At 50.3% G+C, this 26,549-nt stretch overlaps 11 protein-coding genes across 11 annotated transcripts; 6 read left to right on the top strand and 5 right to left on the bottom strand.

Moving 5' to 3' along the window:
- Positions 1–426: 426 nt before the first annotated feature.
- N7457_003624 (uncharacterized protein) lies at positions 427–1,650 on the bottom strand (the record flags this gene model as incomplete). Its single annotated transcript, XM_057174669.1, has 3 exons — positions 427–1,283; positions 1,378–1,530; positions 1,590–1,650. 3 exons carry the CDS (start codon positions 1,648–1,650, stop codon positions 427–429), a joined length of 1,071 nt encoding a protein of 356 aa, XP_057034820.1.
- Positions 1,651–1,896: 246 nt separating this feature from the next.
- Positions 1,897–3,965, bottom strand: N7457_003623 (uncharacterized protein; the record flags this gene model as incomplete). Its single annotated transcript, XM_057174668.1, has 5 exons — positions 1,897–2,666; positions 2,724–3,149; positions 3,203–3,367; positions 3,418–3,680; positions 3,913–3,965. The coding sequence occupies 5 exons, from the start codon at positions 3,963–3,965 to the stop codon at positions 1,897–1,899; spliced, it is 1,677 nt and encodes a 558-aa protein (XP_057034819.1).
- A 200-nt stretch (positions 3,966–4,165) lies between these two features.
- N7457_003622 (Tim10/DDP family zinc finger protein) lies at positions 4,166–4,586 on the top strand (the record flags this gene model as incomplete). Its single annotated transcript, XM_057174667.1, has 2 exons — positions 4,166–4,263; positions 4,397–4,586. 2 exons carry the CDS (start codon positions 4,166–4,168, stop codon positions 4,584–4,586), a joined length of 288 nt encoding a protein of 95 aa, XP_057034818.1.
- A 251-nt stretch (positions 4,587–4,837) lies between these two features.
- On the bottom strand, positions 4,838–7,369 carry N7457_003621 (putative Sin3 complex subunit (Stb2); the record flags this gene model as incomplete). Its single annotated transcript, XM_057174666.1, has 1 exon — positions 4,838–7,369. The coding sequence occupies one exon, from the start codon at positions 7,367–7,369 to the stop codon at positions 4,838–4,840; it is 2,532 nt and encodes an 843-aa protein (XP_057034817.1).
- Positions 7,370–8,262: 893 nt separating this feature from the next.
- On the bottom strand, positions 8,263–9,228 carry N7457_003620 (Frag1/DRAM/Sfk1 family protein; the record flags this gene model as incomplete). Its single annotated transcript, XM_057174665.1, has 5 exons — positions 8,263–8,390; positions 8,447–8,652; positions 8,709–8,951; positions 9,024–9,105; positions 9,162–9,228. 5 exons carry the CDS (start codon positions 9,226–9,228, stop codon positions 8,263–8,265), a joined length of 726 nt encoding a protein of 241 aa, XP_057034816.1.
- A 4,213-nt stretch (positions 9,229–13,441) lies between these two features.
- N7457_003619 (ubiquitin-protein ligase RMD5) lies at positions 13,442–14,883 on the top strand (the record flags this gene model as incomplete). Its single annotated transcript, XM_057174664.1, has 4 exons — positions 13,442–13,583; positions 13,649–13,776; positions 13,837–14,592; positions 14,665–14,883. The coding sequence occupies 4 exons, from the start codon at positions 13,442–13,444 to the stop codon at positions 14,881–14,883; spliced, it is 1,245 nt and encodes a 414-aa protein (XP_057034815.1).
- A 757-nt stretch (positions 14,884–15,640) lies between these two features.
- On the top strand, positions 15,641–16,847 carry N7457_003618 (BTB/POZ domain-containing protein; the record flags this gene model as incomplete). Its single annotated transcript, XM_057174663.1, has 4 exons — positions 15,641–15,876; positions 15,984–16,379; positions 16,465–16,738; positions 16,791–16,847. 4 exons carry the CDS (start codon positions 15,641–15,643, stop codon positions 16,845–16,847), a joined length of 963 nt encoding a protein of 320 aa, XP_057034814.1.
- A 564-nt stretch (positions 16,848–17,411) lies between these two features.
- csn12 lies at positions 17,412–19,037 on the bottom strand (the record flags this gene model as incomplete). Its single annotated transcript, XM_057174662.1, has 6 exons — positions 17,412–17,498; positions 17,556–17,973; positions 18,021–18,082; positions 18,141–18,293; positions 18,347–18,419; positions 18,469–19,037. The coding sequence occupies 6 exons, from the start codon at positions 19,035–19,037 to the stop codon at positions 17,412–17,414; spliced, it is 1,362 nt and encodes a 453-aa protein (XP_057034813.1).
- Positions 19,036–20,433, top strand: N7457_003616 (60S ribosomal eL20 domain-containing protein; the record flags this gene model as incomplete). Its single annotated transcript, XM_057174661.1, has 5 exons — positions 19,036–19,038; positions 19,152–19,377; positions 19,790–19,974; positions 20,057–20,209; positions 20,275–20,433. 5 exons carry the CDS (start codon positions 19,036–19,038, stop codon positions 20,431–20,433), a joined length of 726 nt encoding a protein of 241 aa, XP_057034812.1.
- Positions 20,434–21,337: 904 nt separating this feature from the next.
- N7457_003615 (cytochrome b5 reductase family protein) lies at positions 21,338–22,454 on the top strand (the record flags this gene model as incomplete). The annotated part of the gene is made up of 4 exons (XM_057174660.1): positions 21,338–21,382; positions 21,438–21,705; positions 21,757–21,834; positions 21,886–22,454. The coding sequence occupies 4 exons, from the start codon at positions 21,338–21,340 to the stop codon at positions 22,452–22,454; spliced, it is 960 nt and encodes a 319-aa protein (XP_057034811.1).
- A 1,085-nt stretch (positions 22,455–23,539) lies between these two features.
- Positions 23,540–24,946, top strand: N7457_003614 (uncharacterized protein; the record flags this gene model as incomplete). Its single annotated transcript, XM_057174659.1, has 3 exons — positions 23,540–23,701; positions 24,097–24,471; positions 24,533–24,946. Coding segments are annotated over 3 exons (951 nt in total), but the record flags the coding sequence as incomplete, so codon positions are not given.
- Positions 24,947–26,549: the final 1,603 nt, after the last annotated feature.

Genomic DNA, 26,549 nt, shown 5'->3' with positions numbered 1-26,549 from the left:
TCATTCCGCGCTTAAATCCGCGGGGGGAAAATGCGGAGATCTTACAGGCTGTGGATCTTGGATCTGCCTGTTAACACCTGTTAACAGGATCAAGGGGGAGAATTATCGTGTGGAATCTCGGCCCACATCTCGGTCTCCTGGGCAGTCAGGTAAGCCGATGGTCATTGGATCATTCATCTTGGCCGGCCTTGGAAGTCTCTGTCACTGCCGATATTCAGCTACGGGAGCCGAGGGCTTTGACTTGTGTAGTGCGTCACTATGGATTTCGGTGTCTGGTGTAGGTGGGTTCCCCTTTCATGGGGCTTCTGGATGGGGCAATCAGATGGATTTTTACGAAACAGGATGAGCTGAATGAGACTCAAGGTTCCAACTTAGGGTAGTAAAGAGGCTAACTCAAATATAGAACGTACATCATATACGGACTACTCAATAATTCTTCTGCACAACCCCCCTTGCGAATTCCGCGAAGCTCAATCCCGGCCGAACCTCCTCTGCCAAGTTCGGCTGCGTAAAGACAGCAAGAGTGTTTCTCGCAATCCTTTGCCCAGGACTAGCCTTGGCACCCTTCACGAAATGGGGCACCGCCATGAACTTACCACGCGTAATAAGCTGCAGGGCCTCACCGGTCTGGAACGCCAGACAATCCCTGGGGATATTGACTTTGACGATTTCATCGGTGCGCGAGCGGATGTACAGACCCGCCGAAGGGTCGGGGGAACGGGGAAGTTCAGGGAGAGGGGCAGAAGCAGATCCCGAAGCATCGAGCGTAGGAGGGGTTACAGCCTCATCCAGGAACATGGCCGATGTCAAGCCCGTCAGGCAGCCATGGTCGAGATGCGTGGCGCACCAGTCATCGTCGCTGGCGTCGGGCTTTTCCTCCTCCTCCTCATTGGGGAAATAATGCAGCAATCGTGCTTTAGTTGTTAAGCTAGTCGTAACCACATGATGCAAATAGCCCGGCTTGTATCCCTCGATATTGGCTTCTGCGTACCGGTCACATGCCTTGGCAACGAGTGCCGCGGTCTCAATGATCAACGTACAAAGCGACTCCACACTGCCCCTGAATTCAGGTAGCTTTGCGGACGAGGGCCAGATATTTGGCGCTGTATACTGGGGCAGATCTGGGAAATCGTCCGCCGGGGCGCTCTCCAGAGAGGCATCCTGATAGAACGCGCAATTCACATAGTACGAGCCCTTTAGGGTATCGAAGCGGCCTGTTTTCAGTGTTTCCTTGCCACAGGACCAGCCGACCAGATACTTGGATTCCGGACTGGTAAGGGACTCTGGGTGGATGTTAGTGTTTTTTTCTCTAATTTTACGGACTGCATGGGGGGTCGGAGCAATGTGGGGATGTGTCTGGGGTAAATGGAGACGTACCCAGTTCGGGGTCTGGGAGGGCTGCTAGATACGATGCATTGGATAAAACTTGTGCACGCAGTTCAGTAAAGGTCGAGGGCAGGTCTTTGACCACGATAATTCCCAGGGAGGATGGTCCAAAGGCTTCGGTCAGAGTCTCGAACGATACGGTTCCTGCAGGACTTAGTACATACACACTAAGGTACTTTTTTTGGGTCCTAGAGAACACTCACCATCTACTAGCTCCTGCAGGCTCACAGTAACGGCCTGGGCCACGGGTGCGTTGGTATCCATGATGTGTGAAAATGAAGAAATCAAAACCGACTTCCCCGCTTCGTTATCACTGCCCGGTTTCTTAGCGGCAGCGCTATGGATATCGAAGGCACTATTCGCCTATTTGCACTAAAATTTGACCGATGTTACTCGACACAGGGATATAGAGAACATGTCCAATAGGAGTGTAGTATTTCACATCGTGCGATTCTTGGTATAGCGTACTCCGTACGGAGTACTCCGTATAAGCCGCCCCATTATTCTACTTCAAGCTACCTCACTACCCGACTGCCCAGCCCGTTTGGTCACGGCCCTAAGATTCCCGAATGGCAACACGTCGCCAATTCGCTTGGCCCCTGTGAACAGCATACAGAGACGGTCAATGCCACATCCCCATCCACCGGTGGAAGGGAGCCCCCACTCCAAGGCTTCGAGGTAGCTCTCGTCAATCTCGCCCGGTTCACCAGCATCTTTGCCGAATCGCAGCTGGTCCTCGAATTTGCGGCGCTGCTCAAATGGCGAGTTCTCCTCTTCGTATGTATTCACCACTTCCTTGCCCTCAATGAAGAGTTCTCCCCGTGCGGCCACGCGCTGCTTGGTCGTTGGGTCGATGAAGGATTTAGAGAGTGGGGAGAGGCATTCGGGCGGGTTGATGATGAATGTCGGGTCAATGCACTGCGATTCAACGTAGATGCTGCAGAGCTCGTCGAGGAGTCGAGGAAGGGTTGGGTTCGTAGGTTCTGGAATGGAAAGTTCGGTAAAGATGGCTCGAACTTTCTCCAGAGCGTCGGGGGATTCGAGGTCAGGCAGTTTACGCCCAGTCCCCTCTTCAATGCCGGTGATGAAGTCGATCCGACGGAATGGTGTTGCAAAACTGACTGTGGTGGGATTCAGAGTGCCTGTTGTGTTTGAGGCGCGGATGTGAGTTGCCATGCCGGAGAGAAGGTCTTCAGTCATAGCCATTAGGTCCTCGAGATTGGCATATGCGTGGTAGAATTCACAGGTCGTGAACTCTGGGTTATGGGTCTTGTCCAGTCCTGTATTTCATCAGCTCTGCTAGTCACAACTCTCTCTCTCTCTTCTATGTAACGCACCCTCATTGCGGAACGAAGGTCCAATCTCAAAGACCTTGTCGAATCCACCAACCACCAGTCGCTTTAGCCAAAGCTCCGGTGCGATTCTCAGCGACAGCTGACGGTCCGAGAACTCGGTGGCACAAGTATAGAACGGACGAGCAATTGCGCCGCCCGCTACAGCCCCAATGATCGGGGTGCTGACCTCCATGAAGGACCGGTCGACGAAGAACTGGCGCAGATACTGTATGAGAGCAGCGCGGGCTCGAATGATATCCGCCGTGGCAGGATCAGCCAGGAACTGGACATGGCGAGGGTAAGGGGAGGTTTCGTGCGCGGTATCGTGAACGGGGATGTCATGCAGACACGGCGAGAGCAGCTGTGGCAACTCACTCACATCGATCGTGAGCTCGCCTCGTCCAGTGCGGTGCGGTCTACCGGTTACAGCTGAAACACCATTTAGCGGGCGACAACTTGAGTCAAGCCGGACGAAGACATACAGAGAGCGTCACCGCGACGCAGAAGACGATAGAACTTCTTGAATTCCTCGGGGGAGATATTTTCCAGACGACGCTTGTTGCACATCACCTGAATCTTATGGCCGTCTTGCACGATATCGAAGAAGATCAATTTGCTTCCCGCGAGTCTATAGGTACGGATTCTTCCTACTATTCTAAGTACATGGGCATTGCAAAGGCCAGACAGCAGAACCTACCAGAGACGATGACTGTGTCTTCTACTGAATCATTGTTGGCAAGCTCCGCGTAGCGAGAGCGGAACTCAGCGCAGGTCACTGTGCGTTTGTCCACTGCCAAGCGAGGATACGGGTCTGCGCGAGCATCTTTGATCTGCTGCACGCGCTCCTCGAAGGCCTTCTTTGGGGATGCTGCAGAGCTACTCTTTCGAATTGGCTGTGTGGTTAGTCGGGAGGTAAAGGGAGTCTGAACACGGGTTTTGCTAGCGAGTCGCAATCCTATACTGAAAATTTCGGGTTAGCAATGGTCAAGTCAAAAAAAAAAAGACACAATTGATCCAAAAATTAAGCATTGAGCTTTGTCAGATAAAATCCAGTACGTTCAGTGCCCAAAAGGACATCACTGTAGCGGTTCTAATGCGGGGATAAATCATCATATAAGGGGAGAGATGGGAAATACAGAAAAAAAAAAAAGAAAACGCAACAATCAACAGTAACGGTGAATGCAAGTCTTACCTGTTCCGCAGGCCAAAGCCAGATACAGCCCATCTGGGGCGAATTGAATGCATAGCAAATTGGCTCACATCGTTGAGAGAAGAAGAAGAAAAGAAAAAGAAAACCGGCAGAACCGAGTTTTTCCACGCGGGTGGCCCAAGCTTCTCCGACCTCCCGTCCTCGGACTCCGAATACATACGCTGTACTCTCAAGTGCTACTCCACCTAACTACCATCAATTGCCATCTCCGTTTCAAATCTACCACACATACAAAATGTCTTTCCTCTTCGGCGGTGCCCCCAAGATGTCCTCGGCAGAGAAGATCGCTGCCGCCGAGACTGAAGTCGAGATGATCTCAGACATGTTCAACCGGTAAGTTGAAGCTCTACAATCTACCAGCGCTACTACTCGATGCGGAGGCAAAGGACTGCGGAGTCCTGTTCCAAACCCATCCCGAGACGAGAACCTATCCCGAATCTGTTCTGACATGTGCCACCAATCACAGCTTGACCGAGTCCTGCACCAAGAAGTGCGTTCCCGCCGATTACCGCGAAGGTGACCTGAACAAGGGCGAGTCCGTCTGTCTGGACCGCTGCGTGTCCAAGTTCTTCGATGTCAACATCAAGGTCAGCGAGAAGATGCAGGGTGAGGCCAACGCCAACAAGCAGGGTGGCGGCATGGGTCTCGGCATGTAAACGTGTTTACAACGAATTTCATGGGGAAAGGAGCTCTGGTAGCCTCGAAGCTGGAGAGCTCGGTGGTCTATGTTTCTGTGTAAGGCTATATGACTGGTTCGGCCTGATCAAACTGGGCTGGTTTTGAATGATGGTTCACGTTTATTACCATCACGGATGGAAGGCACGGTCGCCGGTCTATCTAAATATGTACAATATGGTGGAAAAGGGAAAACAGAGAATGCAAAAAAGGAAATATCATACAAGTGTCGTTAACTCGAGAAGCCCATGAATCGCCCGATCCATGCCTTCCAAGAAGTGTCGTGCTGTTCCTCGCCTTTCACCAGGGCTTTGATTCTTGTCTCAACATTTACAATGTGGCGGTCGAAGTCGCTCAGGCCGGCTTCCATGTCTTCGACTTTCGACTCGAGGACGTGTAGTTCGTAGTCCAGTTTGGCGCCCAGCAACTCAACGCGTTTTACGCCATCGGAAAGGTGATGGCTTTCATCCATAAGGAGATCACTAGACCGCTCGCGCAATCTTTGATAGTCTGCAAAGCGTTCCAGGTACACCGAGTTGAGCTCTTCGTGTCGTTCATAGAGGATTTGATTGACACCGTCTACGGAATCCACTTGCCGCTCAACCCAAGGCACAGTATGCCGACTCAACTCTAGAATCCGTGAGCTGAATATGCGGCCTTCAGAGCCAAGCATATCTTCTTGTGCAATGGCCTCCTCCAAGTCATCGGTCTCTTTGACCGTTGGTTTCCCGCCTGGCGGCTCCCATTTGAGTACAACTTCTTCAACGGTACTGAATGACAGATGGCGGGCGCAGATATTGTCTCGTCGTTCGAACTCACTTTCAACGCTGTGAAGTTCTTCGTGACTCTGGGGCCGCCGTAGGGCCATGATAGCCAGCCCGCTGATGAAATCATCACGGTCACGCTCGCGATCCGATGATGCTGCGGTCGATCTAGATATGACGCGCTCTATATCTGACTCTTCCTCGATAATCGGAGGCTGCTGGGGTTCAAATTGGTCGTAACGAGTCTCTGTTCCTGGCTCATATTCAGGTGCGGACTCGATATGTATTTCGGGGGTTTTGGTTTCGGCATTGAGGGTAGGGGAGAGGTGAGGTTTCTCTTCCTCCTCCTCGATGGTATCTTCGATTTCGTTGGATATCCTCGTATCAGACCGAAGCCCTGGGTCAGACCGCGTTTTCGTACGCTGGGTCTCATTGTCACTGTCAATCGACGGGCGGTAGGCAGCATCGTATGTCAGCTCAGCGCTGTCTCGAGAATTGTGGTGATGGTGGCGAAGGCCCTGGAGTCCGACTGCGTCTTTAAAACGGCCTAGACCTGCCCGTGCATCTGAAACTCGTCCGCTGACGCCCTTCTTACGATGATCTTTGTCGTCAGCGGTCGATTCTGGCAGCTTTGAAGAGCGATCCAGGCCCGAGCCTACTCGCTCAGCATGCATGTCTTCTGTCGAATGCTTCCTGCGGCTGGTCCAAACATACCCGCCTTGTTCATCGCTTGTGAACATCATATTCGATCCACTGCCATGGTTGAACCCATCTTCGAACCCACTTTTGCGCGATTTACCCAGCCATAGGTATTTTGCTCTCTCGCCGTTGCAGCACTGTACAAAAGTATCGAGATCCAGTGTCTCGATATCGGCAATTCCCCCTTTATCGCGTCCACGGACCATGCCCATGACCATCTCACCACCCTGCCCGCTGAGCTCCGCCATGGTTGACTTGACGGCATCGGTCCACCCTTCTGCGTTGGCAGCCTTGGCCGTGACGCGGTGTAACCGGTCCAATGTAAGCCGGTCCAGTCGTCGCGTCCGCCTCATTTTTTGAGATTTTTGAAATCCGCCAATTCCTCTTTTCAGGTTATGGAAATCGAATGCATCTTTCCCCACTGGGGCACCGTAGGCGTGTAATCGATTTCGAGCTCCGAGCAAAGTACCCAACAATGCAGCCACGCTCGTCGGTCCCAGACTGCTGTCGCTTGGCTCAATGTTGTACAAGTCCGTTCCAATATCTGTCCACCAATCACTAATAGCCGCCTCGGTCACATCGCACAGCAGCCCGTCCACGTATTCCGGGGCTAGCTTGTCAAACACCATCAGGGCAATTTGGCATTGTTTGACCAGTTCTACGACCGCGAGGTATAAGTGAACGGTTTCGCTCGTTCGGTAGAGCTGATGGAACTTCGCTTTGGTCGCTGCTGATGGAAATTGAAGCTTCAAGCCCGCACGACCTGCGCATCCCAGTCTTTTCAGGTTCTCATTGACGATAAAGTCGTCTCGGTGTTTCCTGATATCCCCTTCGGGTATAGGGATCAGACTCAATGCAGAAGGGAATGTTGTCATGTCTGTAACCATGACCGTCCCCAATGGTGTTTCTTTCTTTTTGGCGTGGCATTGCTTCATGGCGTCGAAGTACATCCGCAAGCGTGGTGACCAAGTAGCCTCGTTGGTCGGAACACTCAACACCCCCACAATCACGGTATGCGAAGGGTCGCCGGTATAGGTCGCGATGATGAAGGTCGGGTGCACCCGAGAGCAGGCCCATTGTTCGACAACGTAAATCTCATATCCTTGCAGCGTTTCACGTCGGTGAAGCACATCAGTTGACGGGTCTTCTTCGAGATATCGGAAGGCAACCATATCGGTAAACACAAGTCGCTGGTGACCATGCTGCGGGGGGCGTTCGTTTCCATTGGCGTGGGAGGCGGCCTCCGATGCGGCGGAGTTGGTGCGATCGACCGGGGGTAAACTAGGAGCAGTAGCCTGCATAATGGCTGGTGTCCGGGTCAGGTTTAATATCCAGGGGAACAAGAACGGATATAACAGTCGTTCATTTGACCCTAAACCAGGTGGTCACCGCTCCTTAGCTCGAGATGCGAAGGGAGTACCGGCCTTCCTTCGATCCTCCTGCACGCTTGGTCAGGTAGGAACAATTGTGACATATCCAGTCAATGGATCTTGAGGCATATTATGAGCCTAGGTCAGAAGGAAGATAGGCAACAATCTGAGTGAGCGCCTTTAGAACCACATAAACCCCCCGAGACCGTGCAGAAGCGGCGACGTCATTTCTGTACGTTACAGTGTATGGATCATGTGACCAGTACCGTCTTCGGTTACACCCGGCCTTAGGCATGAAGGCCTAAACAGTCTTCAGTAGTTTGGCGCTTGTATAAGGAGGGAGCATGGTTTTAGCGCTGAGCTGCGCATGAAAAGCTGCACCCTAAAGGTATGAGCTAGGAGATCATAGACGATATTCAACACAGCTATAATATCCCTTATCTGTCAGAAACCTCGATATATATGTCAGCACGGCTATAGTGTCAAAAGAAAAAACCAATTGATTGAAGATCGCCGCAAATTGCTTGTGCATGCCATTTTATAAACCCCTAGATTTGAATTGATTGCTCACAAAGCCATTAGACATCTTCCTCCCACCAAGACTTGCGGCGACAATCAGAAACTCAGTATCGATGGACTTCGTAAGCTCTCAGAACATCAATTAGGTATGCCATCATCTGAGACTTGCCATAATGTAGGAATTGTTCAAAGTCTTGGTATTCGTGTCTCGAGGGCAGAAGAGTATATATTTACAATTTTTGGAAAAGGGTCGCTAACCGAACCAACGCTAAAAATGGAAAAGAGAACCTCAATCGAGCCACGGGCTAAGGCGACAAGCCCATACTCATCTCAAGTGGCTGGTACCCCTTTGGACCACGAAGATTTCTTTGGGCCGATGGCATCAAGTCGACGATCAACGAGAGAATGTATCCGGTGAAAACGAACGCAATGACTATGAAACAAATTAGCACGGCAACGGACGAGTCAAGATCATACGAACACACTCACCCCACTCAAGAGTCGCAGCCATGTTGTTCTGGTTGTAGTGTGTGTATTCCGTGATCCGGAAGACAATGATAAGAGCAAGTTCAACGACAATGAACGAGGCTTTGATGACGAAGCTGGTCATAAGCATAGGTTCGCGCAGCGCGTGTGCAATACCTAGATAGATGTAGTCTAGACACATCAACGCTGCACTGACTAGGTACCCCACGCTGAGACTGTCAGTAACTAGAACTCATGCATATATTGATCTTGGCGGATGGCTTACATGAATATTGTCACGCAGACATCATGCACGAAATGGTGGGCGAGGTTATCCAAGACTGAGAGCATGACCAAGCCGATGCTCCCGACGACGGTGAAAAAGAATGAACCGTGCGTACACAATTTGTTGATATATCCCTTGTTTTGGATGAGTTGATAAAAAGAGAGGTTGACAAGCAGCACAGTCGTGATACAGCCGATCATGAACAATGGCTTCAATTCCTGGGCTCCAATATCTGAAATGAATCTGTTGGAGGCTGTTAGTTGGATCTTGGATATAGCAATGGCGATGAACGTGGGGGACTGGAGAAGTGCTCACGGTATATTTTGGCCAGGTTTCATTAAGCCATATCGAGGTTCACCGATCATAGTCCAATGGCCAAGCATAGCCAGCAGCATGGCTAAATCCAGTGTTAGATCATTGTACACAGCGATCGTGGAAAGTTGGGATCCTCACCTAGCCAAGTGGACGCGGCTACGGTCGGATAGACCCAGGAAGGCGGCGACATTATAATGCGCAGCATGGTGCAGATAGCTAAAGAGAGTGTGTTGGAGCAATGATCATAGTCTTGTTAGAGCGAATGTGTAAGAGAGGACGGGCCGGTGAAGTTGGATACCAGCCACATCTCTCTGATCAAGCAGTTGTAGAAGAGAAAGTGATTCTGTCGTTGGAAATCAGGCAACGAGACATTGTGCCTGTCGATCCTTATTCCCCTCCCCTTATGACGAAGATTAGTTATGGTATGTGGGTCTATTAAGGATTAATAGCCCCTTGAAGCTCGTTTCGTGTAAGAACCAAATGTCTCGCATACGAGATGCAGTGCTCAATTGGGTGTTCAAAACAAGGGCCTTGACTTTCCTTGTTTATTCCTGGACGGGATAAGACTGAATCTGGAATGCTTGAATCGATATTGGGTGATAGTGAAAGCTCTGATTGCTTATGGATCTACATGGATCTACACCACACAACCGTAGCTCGAGAGACCGGTTCTCTATCAGTACCACCAAGGATATGGGGCTGGTTATACATAGTCATGAAGGACTTAGAACACATATGAGATCCGATACCCCAGACGTGGAGGTGGAAATCATCCCACGTGCATTCGAGGGAGGTTTCGGAGGACCCGGATAGCCACCAATTTCCTCACTAAGACTGTATTTGTATCATGATGTGATTTCGAGGTAACGACGTAAATAATTGAGCAGTGCGAGATGTCTTCTAGCAGCGTGTCATAGGAATAAGATAGTGGCTGGGATCTGTGTTGTCGAGTTCGGTTGAATTCTACCCATAATAGTGAAGTTTACGAGAGTGGGTTCAGTTGGCCCACTGCGTTGATTTTGTCGGATGGCCTCGCAGTCTCTGACTCGGATTGTGAGTTTCCGGGCTTGACTGGTTTTTCTAAAACTGGTAGTCCTCCACGGAGTCTAGCCTTCTCACAGTTAGTTGCCATTTGAGAAATATCTGCTCTGTACGGCGTACTCCGTACAACTAACCGGACATGATGATAGATCCACTCCTCTCGCCAATGAGCGCGTGGTCAATCCGTTCGTATCCGAATATTTTCCAGGCCATTCCTATCTGCAGAGACATTACGGAGTACTAGTCTAAAGGCGGGTATAATACTCCGTATTTAAAGGCCATGTCCTGTGAGGTGTATGTGTCAGAGCTATGATCTATCCATGGATATACATATCCCAGTAGGATCTATCAATTGCATGTAATATACATCCATCCATTGGATGGATAGTATCTATGAACCTTGTCCACTGGATCGAATCAGTAGTACCACAGCCCAAAGAACCGAAGATCGGAATTCAGCAGGGGACCCAGTGGATCAATCCTCTTCTTACATACGGAGTACGGAGTAATCATCCCTAAAATTGACATGAAATTTACACTATGTATAGCCGATCGACCCACAGTAGACAAACCCTAGCCCCTATCCATAGAGGGCTTTCCTGAAGCCACAATATGCAACCGAACACGATGACTTCCTTCATCCCAAGGCGACTTAGCGGAGTGATTAACGAGGTTCGGAGTCCCGGAATACTCGGTAGTTTTGAGCTAGTTGTCTACCGAGGCGAGGCAGTTGACACTGCACGTCACTAGGTGTAGAGTATTCATATCCTAATCTTACAAGTTACAATTTCATAAGACGCACGTTCAACAGCTGTTTCAAGATTTTATTGTATGACGGGTTTGAATCGGGAGAAATATTCCTGTCAAGGAGTTTGTCAGTGACCAGAGACGAGCTAATTGGCATTACAATGGGCCCCTCTAGTCGATCAGAAGGAATTGTCAGGTGTTTGAATTGGAAGTAGCCCAAACAGTAGCGACATCGGTTCAGTTCTTCAATTTGCTTGCTATAGCAAGACGGGTGCGATGGTACCTTACTGGACGGAGTACCTAGGCATACGGATCACGATTCCGACTCCATATCAATGGTGATAAGTGAAGAGGGGCATGATCCACGAAAGAGACATTCAAGGGGGGTCAAGAGAAGTGAAGATGCGAGGACAATGTGACTATGGATGTATTTCCCGAGGAGGGCATGTGAAGGGGTATTGTTCCACAGCACCTACGGGGACAACTTGCCATATCATGCCTTAACTGCTCAGCGTCTACTCTGTACTCCATACTCCGTCCTCTGTGCATGTAGCTGTCCACCATGACTTGCACAGTCACTCTCATGGGCACTTTGAGAGGACCCGACAACTCCAAGATAGCAAGGATGCCGATATGAGAAATGTAAGACAACCCACACGCACACAAACACGAGCACAAGCAAGGAGACCCGGGTTATTCCTGTGAGGCTCTTCTGTAGGTATGTATGTATGTCAAAGCGGGGTGGAGTCGTTACTCGAGGGTGGCAAGAATCATGTCGGCACGAGTATGGAGTAGTCGGCTTGTCGGAGATGTCGCCTCAATAGCGTGCGGGACCATCTTCGTAGTCCATATCTGTTTGAGTGGCGCGTCCCCGTAGGAAATGTACCTAGTCGACCACAAGAGAAAGGAGGAGATTGCTAGGGATAGGTGCATCAGTGGTGTAATCCCATGACATAAAAAGAGATGCCCCTTGACTGAACATTGGGATAAGAATGTGAGGCTGATTGACCGACTATCACCGGCTCATATCCATTATGCGATGCGGCTGGCTAGGCACTAGCATTCATTTTCTGGAAGCATCATGTTGTGTGAAGTCAGGGAGGAAGCTGTTTGTATTGTCACATCGGGCGTGAGTGTCCGTTTTTCGGGCTTTTGGGTCTGGCCATGGCTAGTGGCCCCTAAATCTCCAAAATTTATTGCGTGTGGTACATATTACGTGACAGTGGAGCAGCTGCAGCCAGCCTGGGGACCTATGATAATTCTTTGGCCAGTAAAAAGTATTGGAAGGCGATCATGGTTTGGAGTGGGAGTGCGACGTGAATACCGAAATGAGGCAAAGGGATTGTCGGTCGGTTTTGATAAGGGATAGAAATGTATTATAATGGAGCTTCAACGATAGACAAGACAAGATTCGAGCAAGTGGTGATAAACCAAACAGGGCTTGAGGATCCCGGGGGGAGGGGCGAGGGGATATATACACATGGGACGAGGACGGGGACGGGGACTAATGGTGGGGTCCATGTTGACGAGACGCGACACGTCGACAGAAGAAGGTTTACAATTTAGATCTCTTCTCTAAGGGCCACCGACATGGGTAACCAGTAGTGAAAAGACTCAAGGTAATGAGGGTGTACAAAAGGACTCCCATCAAGGCACCAAACTCGATGACCAAGTCAAGGAGTTGAAGAATTGTTTCAAAAATTCCCAAGCGTTCCCTAGGGAACACTTGAAGCAGTCAAGGTGGTAGTTTTCAACTAGCAAAAACACGATCTCGGATTTCTCCTCACTGATACGTGTAAAACCCTTGCACTAGGATGGAGAAGAAAAAGAAGAAGAGGAAGGGTGGGGGGATATGGACGGTATTTATATTCGCCAAGGGGCTTATGGCAACTCGGTAGCCCCGGTAGGTGACGAGCCCGGATCAGGGTTAATCCGGGCCGAACCGGCCCCCTTACTGCCCAATCTTTGCCCCCGGGGGCCGTACACCGCCTTACCACGATACCTATGTACATAGGTATACATGTATGTACCTGGTATGCCGGTTGACTGACCTCACGCCAGTTGACTATAGTACTACGTACCTAGATATCTGTATGTGGGATGCTTGATCGATAATCAGCTCACATGAGTTATACCGTTGATCCTTCTCCATGGGTCCTGGAGATTTTGTACCATAGTCACTAGGTACCTAGTAACCACTACCGTAGATGTGTGCTCTGCATTACCAGCGAAAATATCGCTGGTTTAGATGTTGATGTCCCTCGGCCTACCTGTCGGGGAAGCCATTTTGGATACTAATTCCCCTGTTGTATACCTGATTCTCCCTATCTATTCCGCGGTTGGAAATACATAGGTAGGTAGGTAACCTCCAATCACGACATGCTATCGAGCCCCGGATGGAGGATGGAGGGGCCTCATCACGTGCAATATCACCGGAACAGCTTGTCTGGTTCTCATTATCATTATTCGCCTCTCATTTGTCTCCGGCGTCGTTATACTGCACTCATCTTCAGCAGTGGCTATATAAATCGTCCCGAAGCTATCGAAGTTGTCCGATAAAGACCTCTTATCTCAAGTTCTCCACATGGCGCAACTCGGACAGCTGCGGTAACCTCTTCATCTCCAAGCTTATGACCCAAGACCCAACCACCATGGAATTAGTCCAGAAAGAACACGATCGACTTCTCAAGAAAACTGAGGCTTCACTGGGCATAAAAAATGTACAGGCTACGATTGACTTATTGCAGTCTGCTCGCGATGCCATAGCTGCTGGTTGGTGACCCGTAGACCTTCCCCGCGAGATTACTCAACTAACGACCCCGATTTTACCCCAATAGACCCAACCTCTGCTGCTGTCACTTTAGCCAAGCTTCAAAAGCCGGTCAAATCTTCCTTCGATTCTATCAATGATAGCTTGAAAGAGACTCACAGTGGCCTGAACAAGTATACCAAGTCTCTAGACAAGGTATTCGGAGTCCTGATCGTCTATTCGTTGTCAGAAAGCAAGAGCTAACACCTCAAATAGCTTTTTAAAGATCGACCACTACCTAGTACCGACGATGATGGCCTTTCCGCACATGAGAACATGATCAACCGCGCCATCGCTATGCATCTGCTCCGCGAAGGCCAGTTCGGCGTGGCGGCTACCTTTCTCTCCGAGATCGCCGAGCAAAAAGCAATCAATCCGGTCCCCCAGACCGGGAACAACATACCCGCAAACCTGCCTGACATCGACGAAGTCCCTTCGACCGAGATTCGGAAACAATTTGCCTCGATGTACTACATACTACAACAGCTCCAAGAGAACAGGAATCTACTTCCTGCGATCGAGTGGTCGAGGGAGAACCGTGAGGCACTTGAAGCTCGAGGAAGTAACCTCGAATTCGAGCTATGTCGCCTACAGTATGTATGGCTTTATCATGGTGGGGCAAACAATCTGGGAACCGGAAACGGATGGCTAGCTGCGCTCCAGTATGCGCGGCAGGAGTTCCACGTTTTTGTGCCACGATACCTGCGAGAGGTTCAGCAGCTGGTGGGTGCAATGGCGTACTCATCCAATCTTGGTGGCTCGCCATACGCTGCGCTTTTTAATAACAGCTCAGCCTGGGATGACGTAGCCCACTTTTTCACTCGCGAGTTCTGTTCTTTACTGGGTCTATCGGCAGATTCGCCGCTTTATATTGCTGCTACGGCGGGTGCAATCGCTTTGCCGACGCTGTTGAAGCTACAGACGATCATGAAGTCGAAGCGAACGGAGTGGACGTCCGAAAACGAGCTACCGGTAAGGAAACCATTATTATCTTTGCAAACTTGATTGCAGATTACATATAAAACTAACACGGGCATTCATCAGGTCGAAATCCCGCTCCCTCCTCAATACCTCTTCCATTCTATCTTCGTCTGCCCAGTATCCAAAGAGCAGGCCACTGATGATAACCCGCCGATGATGATGCCGTGTGGACATGTCATTGCACAAGAATCATTGAAGCGTCTGGGTAAAGGGAACCGGTTCAAATGCCCATATTGTCCTAGCGAGAGCCACCCTAAGGAAGCTAAGAAAGTGTTCCTGTAAGGTAGGTATCTCCCCTCTTCCTCTGTCTCTCTCAATGCTCTTATCTCTTGTTGTTTTCTTTTCATGGCACACGGCGATGGGACGGAGGATTTCGGGAACGCTGGGTCTTGTCAAGGCGTTTAGCGTCGGCGTTCAGGGGTCCATCTGCTGCAGCATTGTAATGCAGGTCCATTCAAGCTGTACGGTACAGTGCAATTTAGTTCAAACTTGACACCGAAAAACAACATACCCATTTCAAAGTAGTACCGGATAATAATCTACGACACCGGTAAGCCCAATCCCGTAGCTCGACAACCGTATCGAGTCCAACAAAGACAAAGGGAGAGCGACAGAATCTGCCTCAGTTCCGAGGCAATAATCCACTTCAGTCCACATCTGTTTCCTAAATGGGAAAGCGCAATTTCCTTTGTCCCAATCACGACTTCTGATTGGCTCGTTCGAGGCCCGTGACCACGCGCCCATTTGGCGACTCGAAAAACCCCTTTACGCGCTCAAAACTGGTTGTGACGCGTCTTTCACTGGGCCCAGCTTCTCTACACAGGCTAATTGGAGCTATCCAGTAGATCATTCGTACAGGTACAAACCGTCCGGCGTGCTGTGTTCTCCACAGGGTCCGATGTGACTTGTATCAAACGGAAGTTTGCAGGCTGTCTTTTATAAATAGCGACCCATCTACCCCCCTTCGAAATCCATCCATCGCTGTTTCTGTATTCCCCCCAAACCCGTCATCTATCCAGACTATAATATAATAGCGAGCATGTTATCCAAACGAATGCCAGAGACTCCTACACCGGGCGTGTATCGCGCGACGAAGGCTTCAGCCTTCACTCTCCAATCTCGCAGGGTTCCTCGGGAGAGAACTCGTGAGAGAACCAGAGACCGAGGAACCAAGGACAAAGAGCGAGACAGCTCCGGCTCCGGCTCAGGTTCTATTGGCAGTAAGACTCGGCGTCCCGAAGAGTGCCGCAAATTCGACAAACCTCCAGACGTAACGTAAGTCCATCTCCATATCATGTCCACATATACGCATCAATTCCACCAAGCAACATTCCCATAAGAATCAATTTCATATCCAAGCGCTGATCCCACCATCCACATAGCTCCCCCTCGAGCAGTCCGATAGTAATGCTCCGCGTTGGGCCCGAGAAACGTCTTTTCGCCGCCCACGAAGCCGTCCTCTGCGCATCACCATTCTTCGCAGCCCACTGCGCAGCTCAGACACCAAGTCCGACAGCACCCCGCCCAAGACCACCCCTCCAGCCACCCGGCAAGCGCATTGAACTCCCCTCCGAGCAAGCCGAGGTCCTATCCTGCGTGCTCGAGTACCTCTACAAGGGCGACTATTACCCGCGGCTACGCCACAACAGCCGAAAACAGACATGGGAGCTCGAGGACGCAGATACAAATGCCAGCGCCAGCGGGGAACTAGGACAAGCGACGGCGACGGTATACCACCATCGCGCGAGGGGTGTGATATTGCGTGATACGGCCATCTAGTATGTAACCATATCGTCCAACCCAGCCTCTCCCTCTCTTGTCTTGATCCGACGCAGAAGATATAATACTAACCAAACTGTACAGCTGCGCAGCAGAGAAATATAACCTCCCGCACCTGCAACGTCTCGCACTGCGCAAACAGGGCCTCCACACCGGGATCCCGTGCAGCACTATCTTGGCGAGTGCGCGGTTCGCATATGCCAATACGCCGGACACGGAGTCGAAGCTGCGGGCGCATTACCTGGCGCTGATTGTGCGGTCTCGGGGGACGTTTATGCGCAGTGGGACTATGCAGGCGGAAATGGAGCGTGGAGGGAAGATGTTTTTCGATCTATTTGTTGCTTTGTGTAATCATATGGTGAGTTTCTGTTTGGTTTGAAAGGTTGGGCTGTCGTGCTGACTTCGTATAGGACGATTATGTTCCTGACGAGTCGGTTAGTAGTTCGGCTGCTACGACTCAGTGTTAGGATATCCTTGGTATGGGAAGGGTCGGGTTGGGCTGGTTCGGATTCTGGTTTTTGCTGGTAAATTGGTTATTGGGGTTTGGCTAATTGCGCGGTGTTTATTCTATACCGCTGCTGGCAGTGTTTCTATACCCGTGTACTACTATGTTTCTATATCTGGATAAAGGAGTGCACGTTTGAATTCTTTAATTTCTGAAGGCAATTGATTCATAAATTCGTAATAATAGGATTTGCTAAGTCCCAGCTGTCTCTTTGCATTTATCTCATGGATTGGGCAAGTGTGGACTCGATCCTATCGATGTAACCGGCACTGAAATCCATTAATTGACCGGGGATCATGTTGCTGGTTTGGGATCAGTACCATGGCAAGCCAAACTTCTCAGGCAATTGATTTGCCTGACCAGGTATCGTGGCGTATCAAACAGTGTAGCTGTGCGTGGGATATCAGTCAAAGGCGGATGCATACCTGACACCTTTAGGGATTTATCTGATGATCGAGGTGGTCGATGGGCATGTAACGATAAGAGAGGTCTAAGCACGTTAAAGTACAGCCCCATTGGGGCTTTTTTAGACTCCTGTGCCTGGGAAAGCACTACCTCCCTTGCTCAACACGACGATGCCTCGTTCACGGGCAATGTATCCTTTCATAAGTCCCTGGAGCAGAAAGCTCGTCAGCAAAAATCTCTAAATTTCCTGCCCTTGCCAGCCTACCTTGTAAATAAGATTGGAAAGCAAACACTCCACCTCATCAATATCGACGCGCGATCGATCGGCGGAAGAGCCCATGCGAAGAGCGGCTGCAAATTCATTCACATGGACACGAGTTCGTCGAATTGGAGCCTGACCATCTTTGGGTTCATCAAAGCCACCGGCGAGGAAAACTTTACGGAACAGGTTGCGCAGAGCAATGTCACGCCCACGTTCCAACGGCAGATAGATACGTCTCTTGACAAACTCTTCCTCGCCGGCAGACATAGCTTGGTCGAATCCAACCAAGTCGCCCTTCCGAATGCAGTTTGAAAGAGACCGGAAAAGGCCCTCGAGTTTTGGGAATGGCGCGAGAAGTTTCTTGCTAGGAAGGGTGTGTGTAGTCACGAGGTGGCAAGGAATAAGATAGGTGAGAATCAATCTGCTAATAGTTAGTGGAGACCAGTCCGTAGCTAGTGGGCTACTGACTCTCGATTCTTGACTGCATCTCGATGGCAATTCTTCCAAGCCCACGTCAGGTGCTCCTCGGCCTGGAGCGCAAATAATCAGTTTCAGTATTATCCACGGAAGACGGCTTATTGGAGATACCTCTTTGTACTTTTCTTCCAAGAAGTCGATAACTCCAACGTAATATTCGAATGTGACAATATGGGATTTGGGGAAAACTTCGGGAGGAGGGAGATCAGCCGATGAGGCTTTGATGGCACGGAGTAGGTTTTTTGTGAGGCCGACGGAATTGAGCTGAGAACAAAGGTTAGCCACTTGCTAGTAGCATTGCGATAAATCATTCATACCTTGAAATATGTCTTGAATAGGAGGTTGGTCATATTGTAGATACCCCACTTGCGAGATTCTTCAAGAGGTGCTCTGGGTCTAGTCAGTAATAGAACAATTCAAAGTCCAACCATCTCCTTACCTATCGCTCAGACACAGAGTAAACATCCGATTGATGACCCGAGCAGCCTCTTCCAAGTTCGCATTCTTCTCAACATCAGCCGAGATATCTTCCTGGAGTCCGAATCCACCAGAACCTCGAGACAACACTTCAACATCGGCATTGATCGCAAAGGTACGCAAGTACTTCCCAACTGTGTACAGACACGGCAGTGTCCACGCTGGGATGCAGGCAGAGCCTGAGTACCCCCTGATGAGAGCATTGGCAACCTTTTTCCAGGCGTTGAAAACCTTGACAACGCTGGCACCCGGTTGGCGATCTTCACATTGGAGTATTTCGCCTATAGCTTCCCAGTAAACAACAAAGAGGTCGACCCAGGCAGTTTGCTCGGCCTTTGGCAGTTTCAGACTCTTGCCGTGGAAGAGAGCATAGCTCAGATCTTTAGAGATGTATTCGGCGTTCGAGAATTGGTAAAACGAGCGTAGACGATTAGGATTCTCGGGCGACGCGATCGGAGTGAGCACGGCGGCTAAATCCGGGCCAGACCCGTTGACGTAGGCGTCCTTGAACGCGGTCGCGATAGAACACATGGTGAGCTGCTGTCTGCCGAAAGAGCCTAGGGGTTGAGCGGTGGTTAACGCGATCACAGCAATCAAGGTGGGGCAACGGTAGGTTAAGATCCGACCCGACCAAGACGCAAATAGGTGCACAACACCATACTTTTGGAGAAGACATGTGGGGAAGGCGAGGCGATGTGGCTGGTGGGAGGTGGCGGAGATGATGTGGCGCAGCTGACTAACAGAAGCGGACTAGTGGCCTCCACTCGCTTAGGGCAGGGCGGCAACCCTAAGCACAATTGGAACCTCACAATTCTCATTTTCCATCGACGGCACACTAACGACTCATCCACCACAGCGACAATCACAGTGAGTACCTCCTATTCGGGTTTCTCGGAGATTATACTAACATTGAACTCTTCCAGATGGGTGAGTGATTTTTATTCCCTTTCCGACAGCCCAGTACATTTTTCGAGACAACGGTGCGCGCATACAATTGAAGCAAATTCGAGACGCGAAGGCCATACGATATCGACATGAGACAATCACAGAAGAGGAGGACGCAATGGGAGATCAACATCGCTTGGAATCAATCGTAAAGGAACGCCAAATGCCTGTCAGCCAAGTCTACACATGATCGGATCTCGAAATTTTCAACCTTCCCCAAATCACGATTGGTCATCTCGAATTCTCGCCAATACACATCGCGCACCGTTTTATCTCTCGAATTGATGATCTGGGCAATTGAGAAATATTCCCACGAACTATGGCTGACGGATTCCCAGGGCGTCTTACTGAGTACCAGGTCATCGGGCGTCACCTGCCCAACGAGGCGAACCCCACGCCCAAGCTGTACCGCATGCGCATCTTTGCGCCCAACACCGTTGTGGCCAAGTCGCGTTTCTGGTACTTCATGGCCCAGCTCCGTAAGCTCAAGAAGTCTAACGGCGAGATCGTTTCCCTGAACGTGGTATGTTGGGACTGGATATTCGTGGATATGGAATGGTGCTGATTTCCGGTGTTTTAGATCGCGGAGAAGCGCCCCTCTCAAGGTCAAGAACTTCGGTATCTGGATCCGCTACGACTCGCGCTCCGGTACCCACAACATGTACAAGGAGTTCCGTGAGATGAGCCGCACCGACGCTGTTGAGGCTCTCTACCAGGACATGGCCGCCCGTCACCGCTCCCGTTTCGGCTCCATCCACGTACGTTACTTTGCTCAACTTTTCGACTGATGCAATATTCTAATTGTTTTTCTTTTTCCCTACAGATCCTCAAGGTTGTTGAGATCGAGAACAACGACAGCATCCGCCGCCCCTACATCAAGCAGCTCCTCCAGAAGGATCTCAAGTTCCCTCTGCCCCACCGCGCCGGTGGCAAGGTCGGCAAGAAGATCTTCGCTCACTCTCGCCCCTCTACCTTTGCTTAAATGTGACGTTCTGGGTGTTGGGTCTGGAGTGTGTGGATGAATGACTGTTTATGGCCATAGCATGCATGAAAGATGGCCGTGTGGAAACCACTACCCCGTCCGAGGGAGAGATGGTTGGATGTCGCTAGTCCCGTATGGTGGCATTTCTAGGTTATTTTGAAAAAAAATCATCGGGTTTCTTGAATCATTCGACTTCTGAGTAGGATACGGGCGTACATATGGTCGCTGTACAGAACAATCCGGTCTAGTTGATGCTCTGTCATCATACCTAAGATACTTTCCACCCGGCTACCTGGGCGATTTCAATTTGGCCTTCCGATTCCTTTTCAAATCCTCCATTGAGGTGATCGATATAATCGCCACCAATTGCCTACTGTATCCATGGTCGTTGTTGTATCCGAACCTATGTTCGTATAGAATTGTAGCCATTCTTATCGGCTTAAGAGTTAAATCCATACTCCGAAGATCACAAACACAACTCCGATGGAGTAAGCACTACTCCGTACACACCCGTGCACAACATAGATGTGGGCTCCTCAGCCGCAGCCGAGATCAGGACCAAGCCTTTCTGCCTTGTAGATCAGGCAACAATTCTACCGGCTCCTTTGTAGTTGCAGGGCAAGGCTGTGGATTGGCCTGTTTATAGAACTACGTAAACTCGAAACATCTAGAATATGGTAACTTCGATAATATGTACATATAGTCATTGACAACGTTGTTCTGATCATAGCGATGGTAAACCAGGTACCTATTATTGCGTCATGCGAAATCAGGTCGGGAGGGAGCTGTCCGCTTTCCGCATATGTAATCTGATTTCTCGGGCTCCGGGCTCCGGGGCCCCAGAGCCCTCAATTCCCAGAATTCTCATCTCCCTTCCCCCCATTTGTCCCAATCCATTGCAATCATGTTTGCCCGTCAATATATCCGTTGCGCGCAACCTCTGAAGCAGGTAAGTCGCGATAGCCAATCCTTGATCTGACTCGGCATACTAAAGGTCAATCAAGAGCTTCCGCAAGTACTCTTCGGAGGCCGCTCCCAAGAAGGCCAACTTGGCACCCATCTATGTCGGTGTTGGTCTTGCCGGTCTCGGCGCTGGTGTCTACCGCTACACCAACAGCGCCGTTGCCGAGCCCAAGGACCGCCCCAAGGTTTTCAATGGCGAGGGTTGGGTGGACCTCAAGCTGGCCAAGATTGAAGACCTGAGCGCCAACACCAAGCGTCTTCGCTTCGAGTACGATGACAAGGAAGCTGTCTCCGGTCTTCCTGTCGCCTGTAAGTGACTCGGTCTTGAGCTTGTTGCATTCGATCACTAACAAGAGATAGCCGCTCTGTTGACCCGTTTCAAGCCCGAGGGTGCTGAGAAGAACATTCTCCGTCCCTACACCCCCACCAGTGACGAGGGTAAGATCAGTATCGATCATGATGCAAGCTTCGTTCGCTAACATCGCGCAGATATCCCCGGCTACCTTGAGCTCGTCGTCAAGGTCTACCCCGGTGGCCCCATGTCTGAGCACCTCCACTCTATGAGCGTCGACCAGCGCCTGTCGTTCAAGGGTCCCATTGTCAAGTACCCCTGGGAGGCCAACAAGCACAACCACGTCTGCCTGATCGCCGGTGGCACCGGTATCACCCCGATGTACCAGCTCGCCCGTGAGATCTTCAAGAACCCCGATGACAAGACCAAGGTGACTCTGGTCTTCGGCAACGTCACTGAGGAAGACATCCTTCTGAGGAAGGAGCTGAACGAGCTGGAGAACACCTACCCCCAGCGCTTCCGTGCCTTCTACGTTCTGGACAAGCCCTCTGCGGAGTGGACTGGTGGCAAGGGCTTCATTACTAAGGAGCTCCTGAAGACTGTCCTGCCCGAGCCCAAGGAGGAGAACATCAAGGTCTTCATCTGCGGTCCTCCTCCCATGTACAAGGCCATCTCCGGTGGCAAGGTCAGCCCCAAGGACCAGGGTGAGCTCACTGGTATCCTAAAGGATCTTGGTTACAGCAAGGAGCAGGTCTTCAAGTTCTAGATTATTGTAGAATATTTGGTTAGTTGGATGTGCGGCAGGAGAGCCATGTATATTGGTGCATCTTGTTTTCAGCGTGTTGCCGTACTGGGTGGCTTTGCGCATCGTCCTATTAAAGAAGTCCATTTTCCTCCAGGCTTATATTCTGCAGTTTCTGGCACTTTTGTCTAATTCTGGCATTCGCGGTAGTAAAAAGAGCAGTAAAGTTATAAGAAAGCAGACTGGCGACCCTGCCGGTGGGGAGGAAATCGAATATATATGTGCAGGTCAGCTTTAAATACGACGTTGATACCCCGCATGAAACAGGCTTCAAACTAGCTTATGCAGGGGTCTGAGAGTGACCGACAAGACATGACTGGAGTTCATATTTATTGCCACAGACCTAAGTAGCCATCAGATGCATTGAATCGAGCTGGCGCGACCAGCCTAAGCGCCAGGCGTCATAAGTACTGAAGTACATAGCTAAGATCATGGTACTGATAAGAAAACGGTCCACCGAGAGTCTCAATGATAATTGAATTAGGAAGTTCGACCAGGTGTTCGTACTACCATCTTGTGGACAGCCGAACCCCTCCGTAGGGCTTGGGCGACCCTGACGTTGGGCTCTCGGCGGGGGAAGCATTGCCTGGACATGTCTGAGCTTGATCTTACGAGCAACGAGAGTAAAAAGACAGGTCTGCGACCGAATCGATATATCACATACCTGGGAAAATGCTCAAGAATGACTAGCTAAAATAAAAATAAAAAATAAACCTGATGAGTAGTTTCTAGGTATGCCTACTCCGTACATGGAGGTACTCGTCCACCAAATAGATGGGTTCCCCCGGGGAGGTAGCCCCCCTTAGAGCCCGTCATCCACAAGACGCCTTACGTATTCATTATTCCCCCCTCAAGAGATGTTTGTGGCGATAATTTTTTTTGGGAAAGAGAGATGATGAAGCTAGGCTTATACCTAACTTTTGATCAAATCAAAGACCATGAAGGACTTGTCCGTATCTCGGAGTGTCGCATGACAAGCAGGGCCTCCTAAGCCTAAAGCAGCGAGAGAAGAAATGCCCGGGACTTCGGGGGCGCGTGTTGCTATTTAGTGGGTACCCTCCCCCTCCCTTTCGGCCTTCACCCACCCGTCCTCTTCCCCCCCCAAAAAATTCTTCTTCACCCAAACATTCGGCTTCATAACAATGTCCCCTACCCAAGATGAGACGACCGTCCAGGTCAACAAGGATGAGCTCAGACGCGCTGGTGATTTGGTAAATTCCACCTCTTTTCTTCAACTTTGGAATTTCGCGTTTTCTTTGTTTCGGTTCTTTTTCTTTGTTTTCTTGTGCGCAATCCCCACTGCGCGCCAGCTACGCGTCGCGTTGGCCGATCTATAGAGCTACCTAGCAAGCTCTGGGAGCTTGAACTGCCCCTTCGTATACTTCTGTATTATGTTGGCAAGCTTCAAATGCAAGAAAGAACAAAAAAATCCCCCCTATGCCCCTCCCCTTTTCGATTTAGGGGTTCATCGTGATATCGCGCACTTTTTTGTCCAATTACGCACTATCTTACTGCCCTTCTCCTTGCCCTAATCCATGCACACATCCGTGCCGAACCACTCACCCAACATTACCATGTTTCAACGAGTGCTAACAATGCTCCATAGATCGTCATGCGTCTGATGGAGGTGCAATCCTACATCGCCGATCTGGGCAAGGCCTACATCCAGCATGTGAACAACATCACCGAGGGCCGTGATGCTACCATTGAACTCCCCGCTGGTCCCTCCGGATTCACTGCCCATGATATTCCTTTCCGTGCCGGCAGCCCCGGTGCCAAGTCCGAGGCCGGTGGTCCCAAGAAGCGCAAGCGTGCTCCCGTGGACCCCAATGCCCCCAAGCGTGCCCTCACCCCTTACTTCCTGTACATGCAGCACAACCGCAGCAAGATCGCCGAGGATCTGGGCAATGATGCACGCCCCAAGGATGTTGCCGACGAGGGCACCCGCCGCTGGCAGAGCATGGAGGATGTTGAGAAAGAGGTATGTATTAGCCGTGTTCAACCACCCCCTTGGTAGAGGCTGTATGGCTAACGCATCATAGATCTGGAAGAAGATGTACGCCACCAACTACGACCAGTACAAGCGTGACATGGCCGCCTACAAGGCCGGCCCCAAGGCCGACGAGGAGCACGAGGATCCCGCCGCCAGCCAGTTGCAGCAGGACTTTGCCGGTGCCGAGGCCGAAGAGGCCGAGGAAGTCGAGGAGTCTGCCGATGAGGAGTCCACCGAATCCTCATCCGAGGAGTCGCAGCCCCCCTCTCCCGTGCGAGAGAAGACCCCACCCCGCAGCAACGCTAAGCGCCGTCGCAGCGACGCCAAGCCCAAGGAGACCGAGACTCCCGCCAAGTCGCCTGTCAAGCGGGGCCGTAAGGCAGCGGAGCCCGTTTCTGCCAGCAAGGAGAAGACCCCCGCTGATAACAAGCGCAAGGGCAAGAAGCGCAAGAGCGAGTTGTAATTTTGACTCGCCTGTGCTTTTTTTCTAATTTCTGAATTCTGAATTCTGATTTGCTTGACTCGAGTGTCAGATGAGATGGTTTCGGTCTGCTGGACTGGATGTGTAACCCCCTTTTCCCCCGGTTTGCCTTTTTCAGCGGCGTTTGGGGGGGTCAAAAAACTGTATCTATGTGGCTTGACTTAGTAAAATGAAACGGATCACGACATGTGGTTGGGAATACAAGTGAAAGAGGACGGAAAGGGACTGTGGTGCCAAGGTTGTATAGTTCCAAGATAAACATGCGGGGTCAACCGCTTCTTCCGTTCAGAACCAGAGATCAGAGCAGACTAACTGAATTGAACGGTGTCTAACCAAATTGAACCAAATTTAAAGTAAATCACAGATGGAGGCTTTTCTAGAGCCGCCTACGGGCAATTTTTCCGGCAAAAGTTTTTGCTTCGTAGTAGGTACGGTGTACGGTGTACAGGCATTAATATTTCGACCTTCAGCGCTTATTCCAACGATAAAAATAGCATAAAGTCAAGCAAATACCGGGCAATAGCACCCGAGCCCTGATAACAAACCTTGAGCAGAAGTACCTGTGGGTAATATTATCCGACGAAACGGACCAGTAACAGACACATGGGAATACCTATATGTACATGAAAAAAAGCAACTCTGCAAGAGGAATCCGCATTGAGTCCTTGCATAATGCCGTCTTCAATAAAACAATAATCTCTCCTCGAGATTTAAGGACACAAAGTGGGAATACTCTTCATCAAAGCAGACATGCCATACATGTTTGTCGGTACGTCCTATTTGGCGTTTGATCAGAGCAATTCCTAGGAACCTTAGAATCCGAATCCGTGGCTTACTCTGTCGAGGCTGACTATGCCGGCAGTCTAGGATAAGTCAATCTTCCCTCTTAGTTTTGATCCATTGATGATATGCTGCGCTCACTTTAAATCGCTGGTGGGGCTCGCGTAGGCGATCACCCTCGGGGACGGTGACACTCGTACTCCTGATGGGAGAGCTGCCGTAATCTCTCAGTCTGAGCTTTTGTCGGGGTGATGTCCGTATCACCCACTTGTTGATTTAGCTAGTGCAGAGTTCACAACGATTCCAGCTCGATCTTGGAACTTCTTAAAAATCCAGTCCTCCCGTTTCTCAAGCGATCTGATATTCGCAAGATAATCAAGGATCCGAAACAGCTCTTTGCTGGCTGGTCAACCTCCCGGGTGATCATATCATAGTCACTAGCTCCTGAACAGAATGACGTCTTTCCCTGTCCCGAGGAGCTGAATATATAGGCCAAATGAAGCCTTTCAGATACTCCGCCGCGTTTATGGCCTTCCAATATCTTCAATTAGACTTTTCAGCCGTCTGTTCAGCCGTCTTTAGTACAGATATCTTCTAGTATGCTTTGTCAAGATTTATATGGTAGAGGTAGTCCAATAGCCTCGATCATAGGAATATCTTCAATTCACCTTGCGATTGCGACTCACAATACAGTAATGGACAGGGTCGAGAATGGTTCAAGATCGGACATACTCAGACAGCAAATTTGATTTTAATCGAAACCGAGCCCTAAGCGCTATACATCCTCGCACTTAAGGTTAGTTCC

The sequence above is a fragment of the Penicillium paradoxum genome (assembly GCF_028828445.1).
Source record: "Penicillium paradoxum strain IBT 22861 chromosome Unknown utg000003l_segment0_segment0, whole genome shotgun sequence".
Classification (NCBI taxonomy): domain Eukaryota; kingdom Fungi; phylum Ascomycota; class Eurotiomycetes; order Eurotiales; family Aspergillaceae; genus Penicillium; species Penicillium paradoxum.
This window is presented reverse-complemented; position numbering and strand designations above follow the sequence as displayed.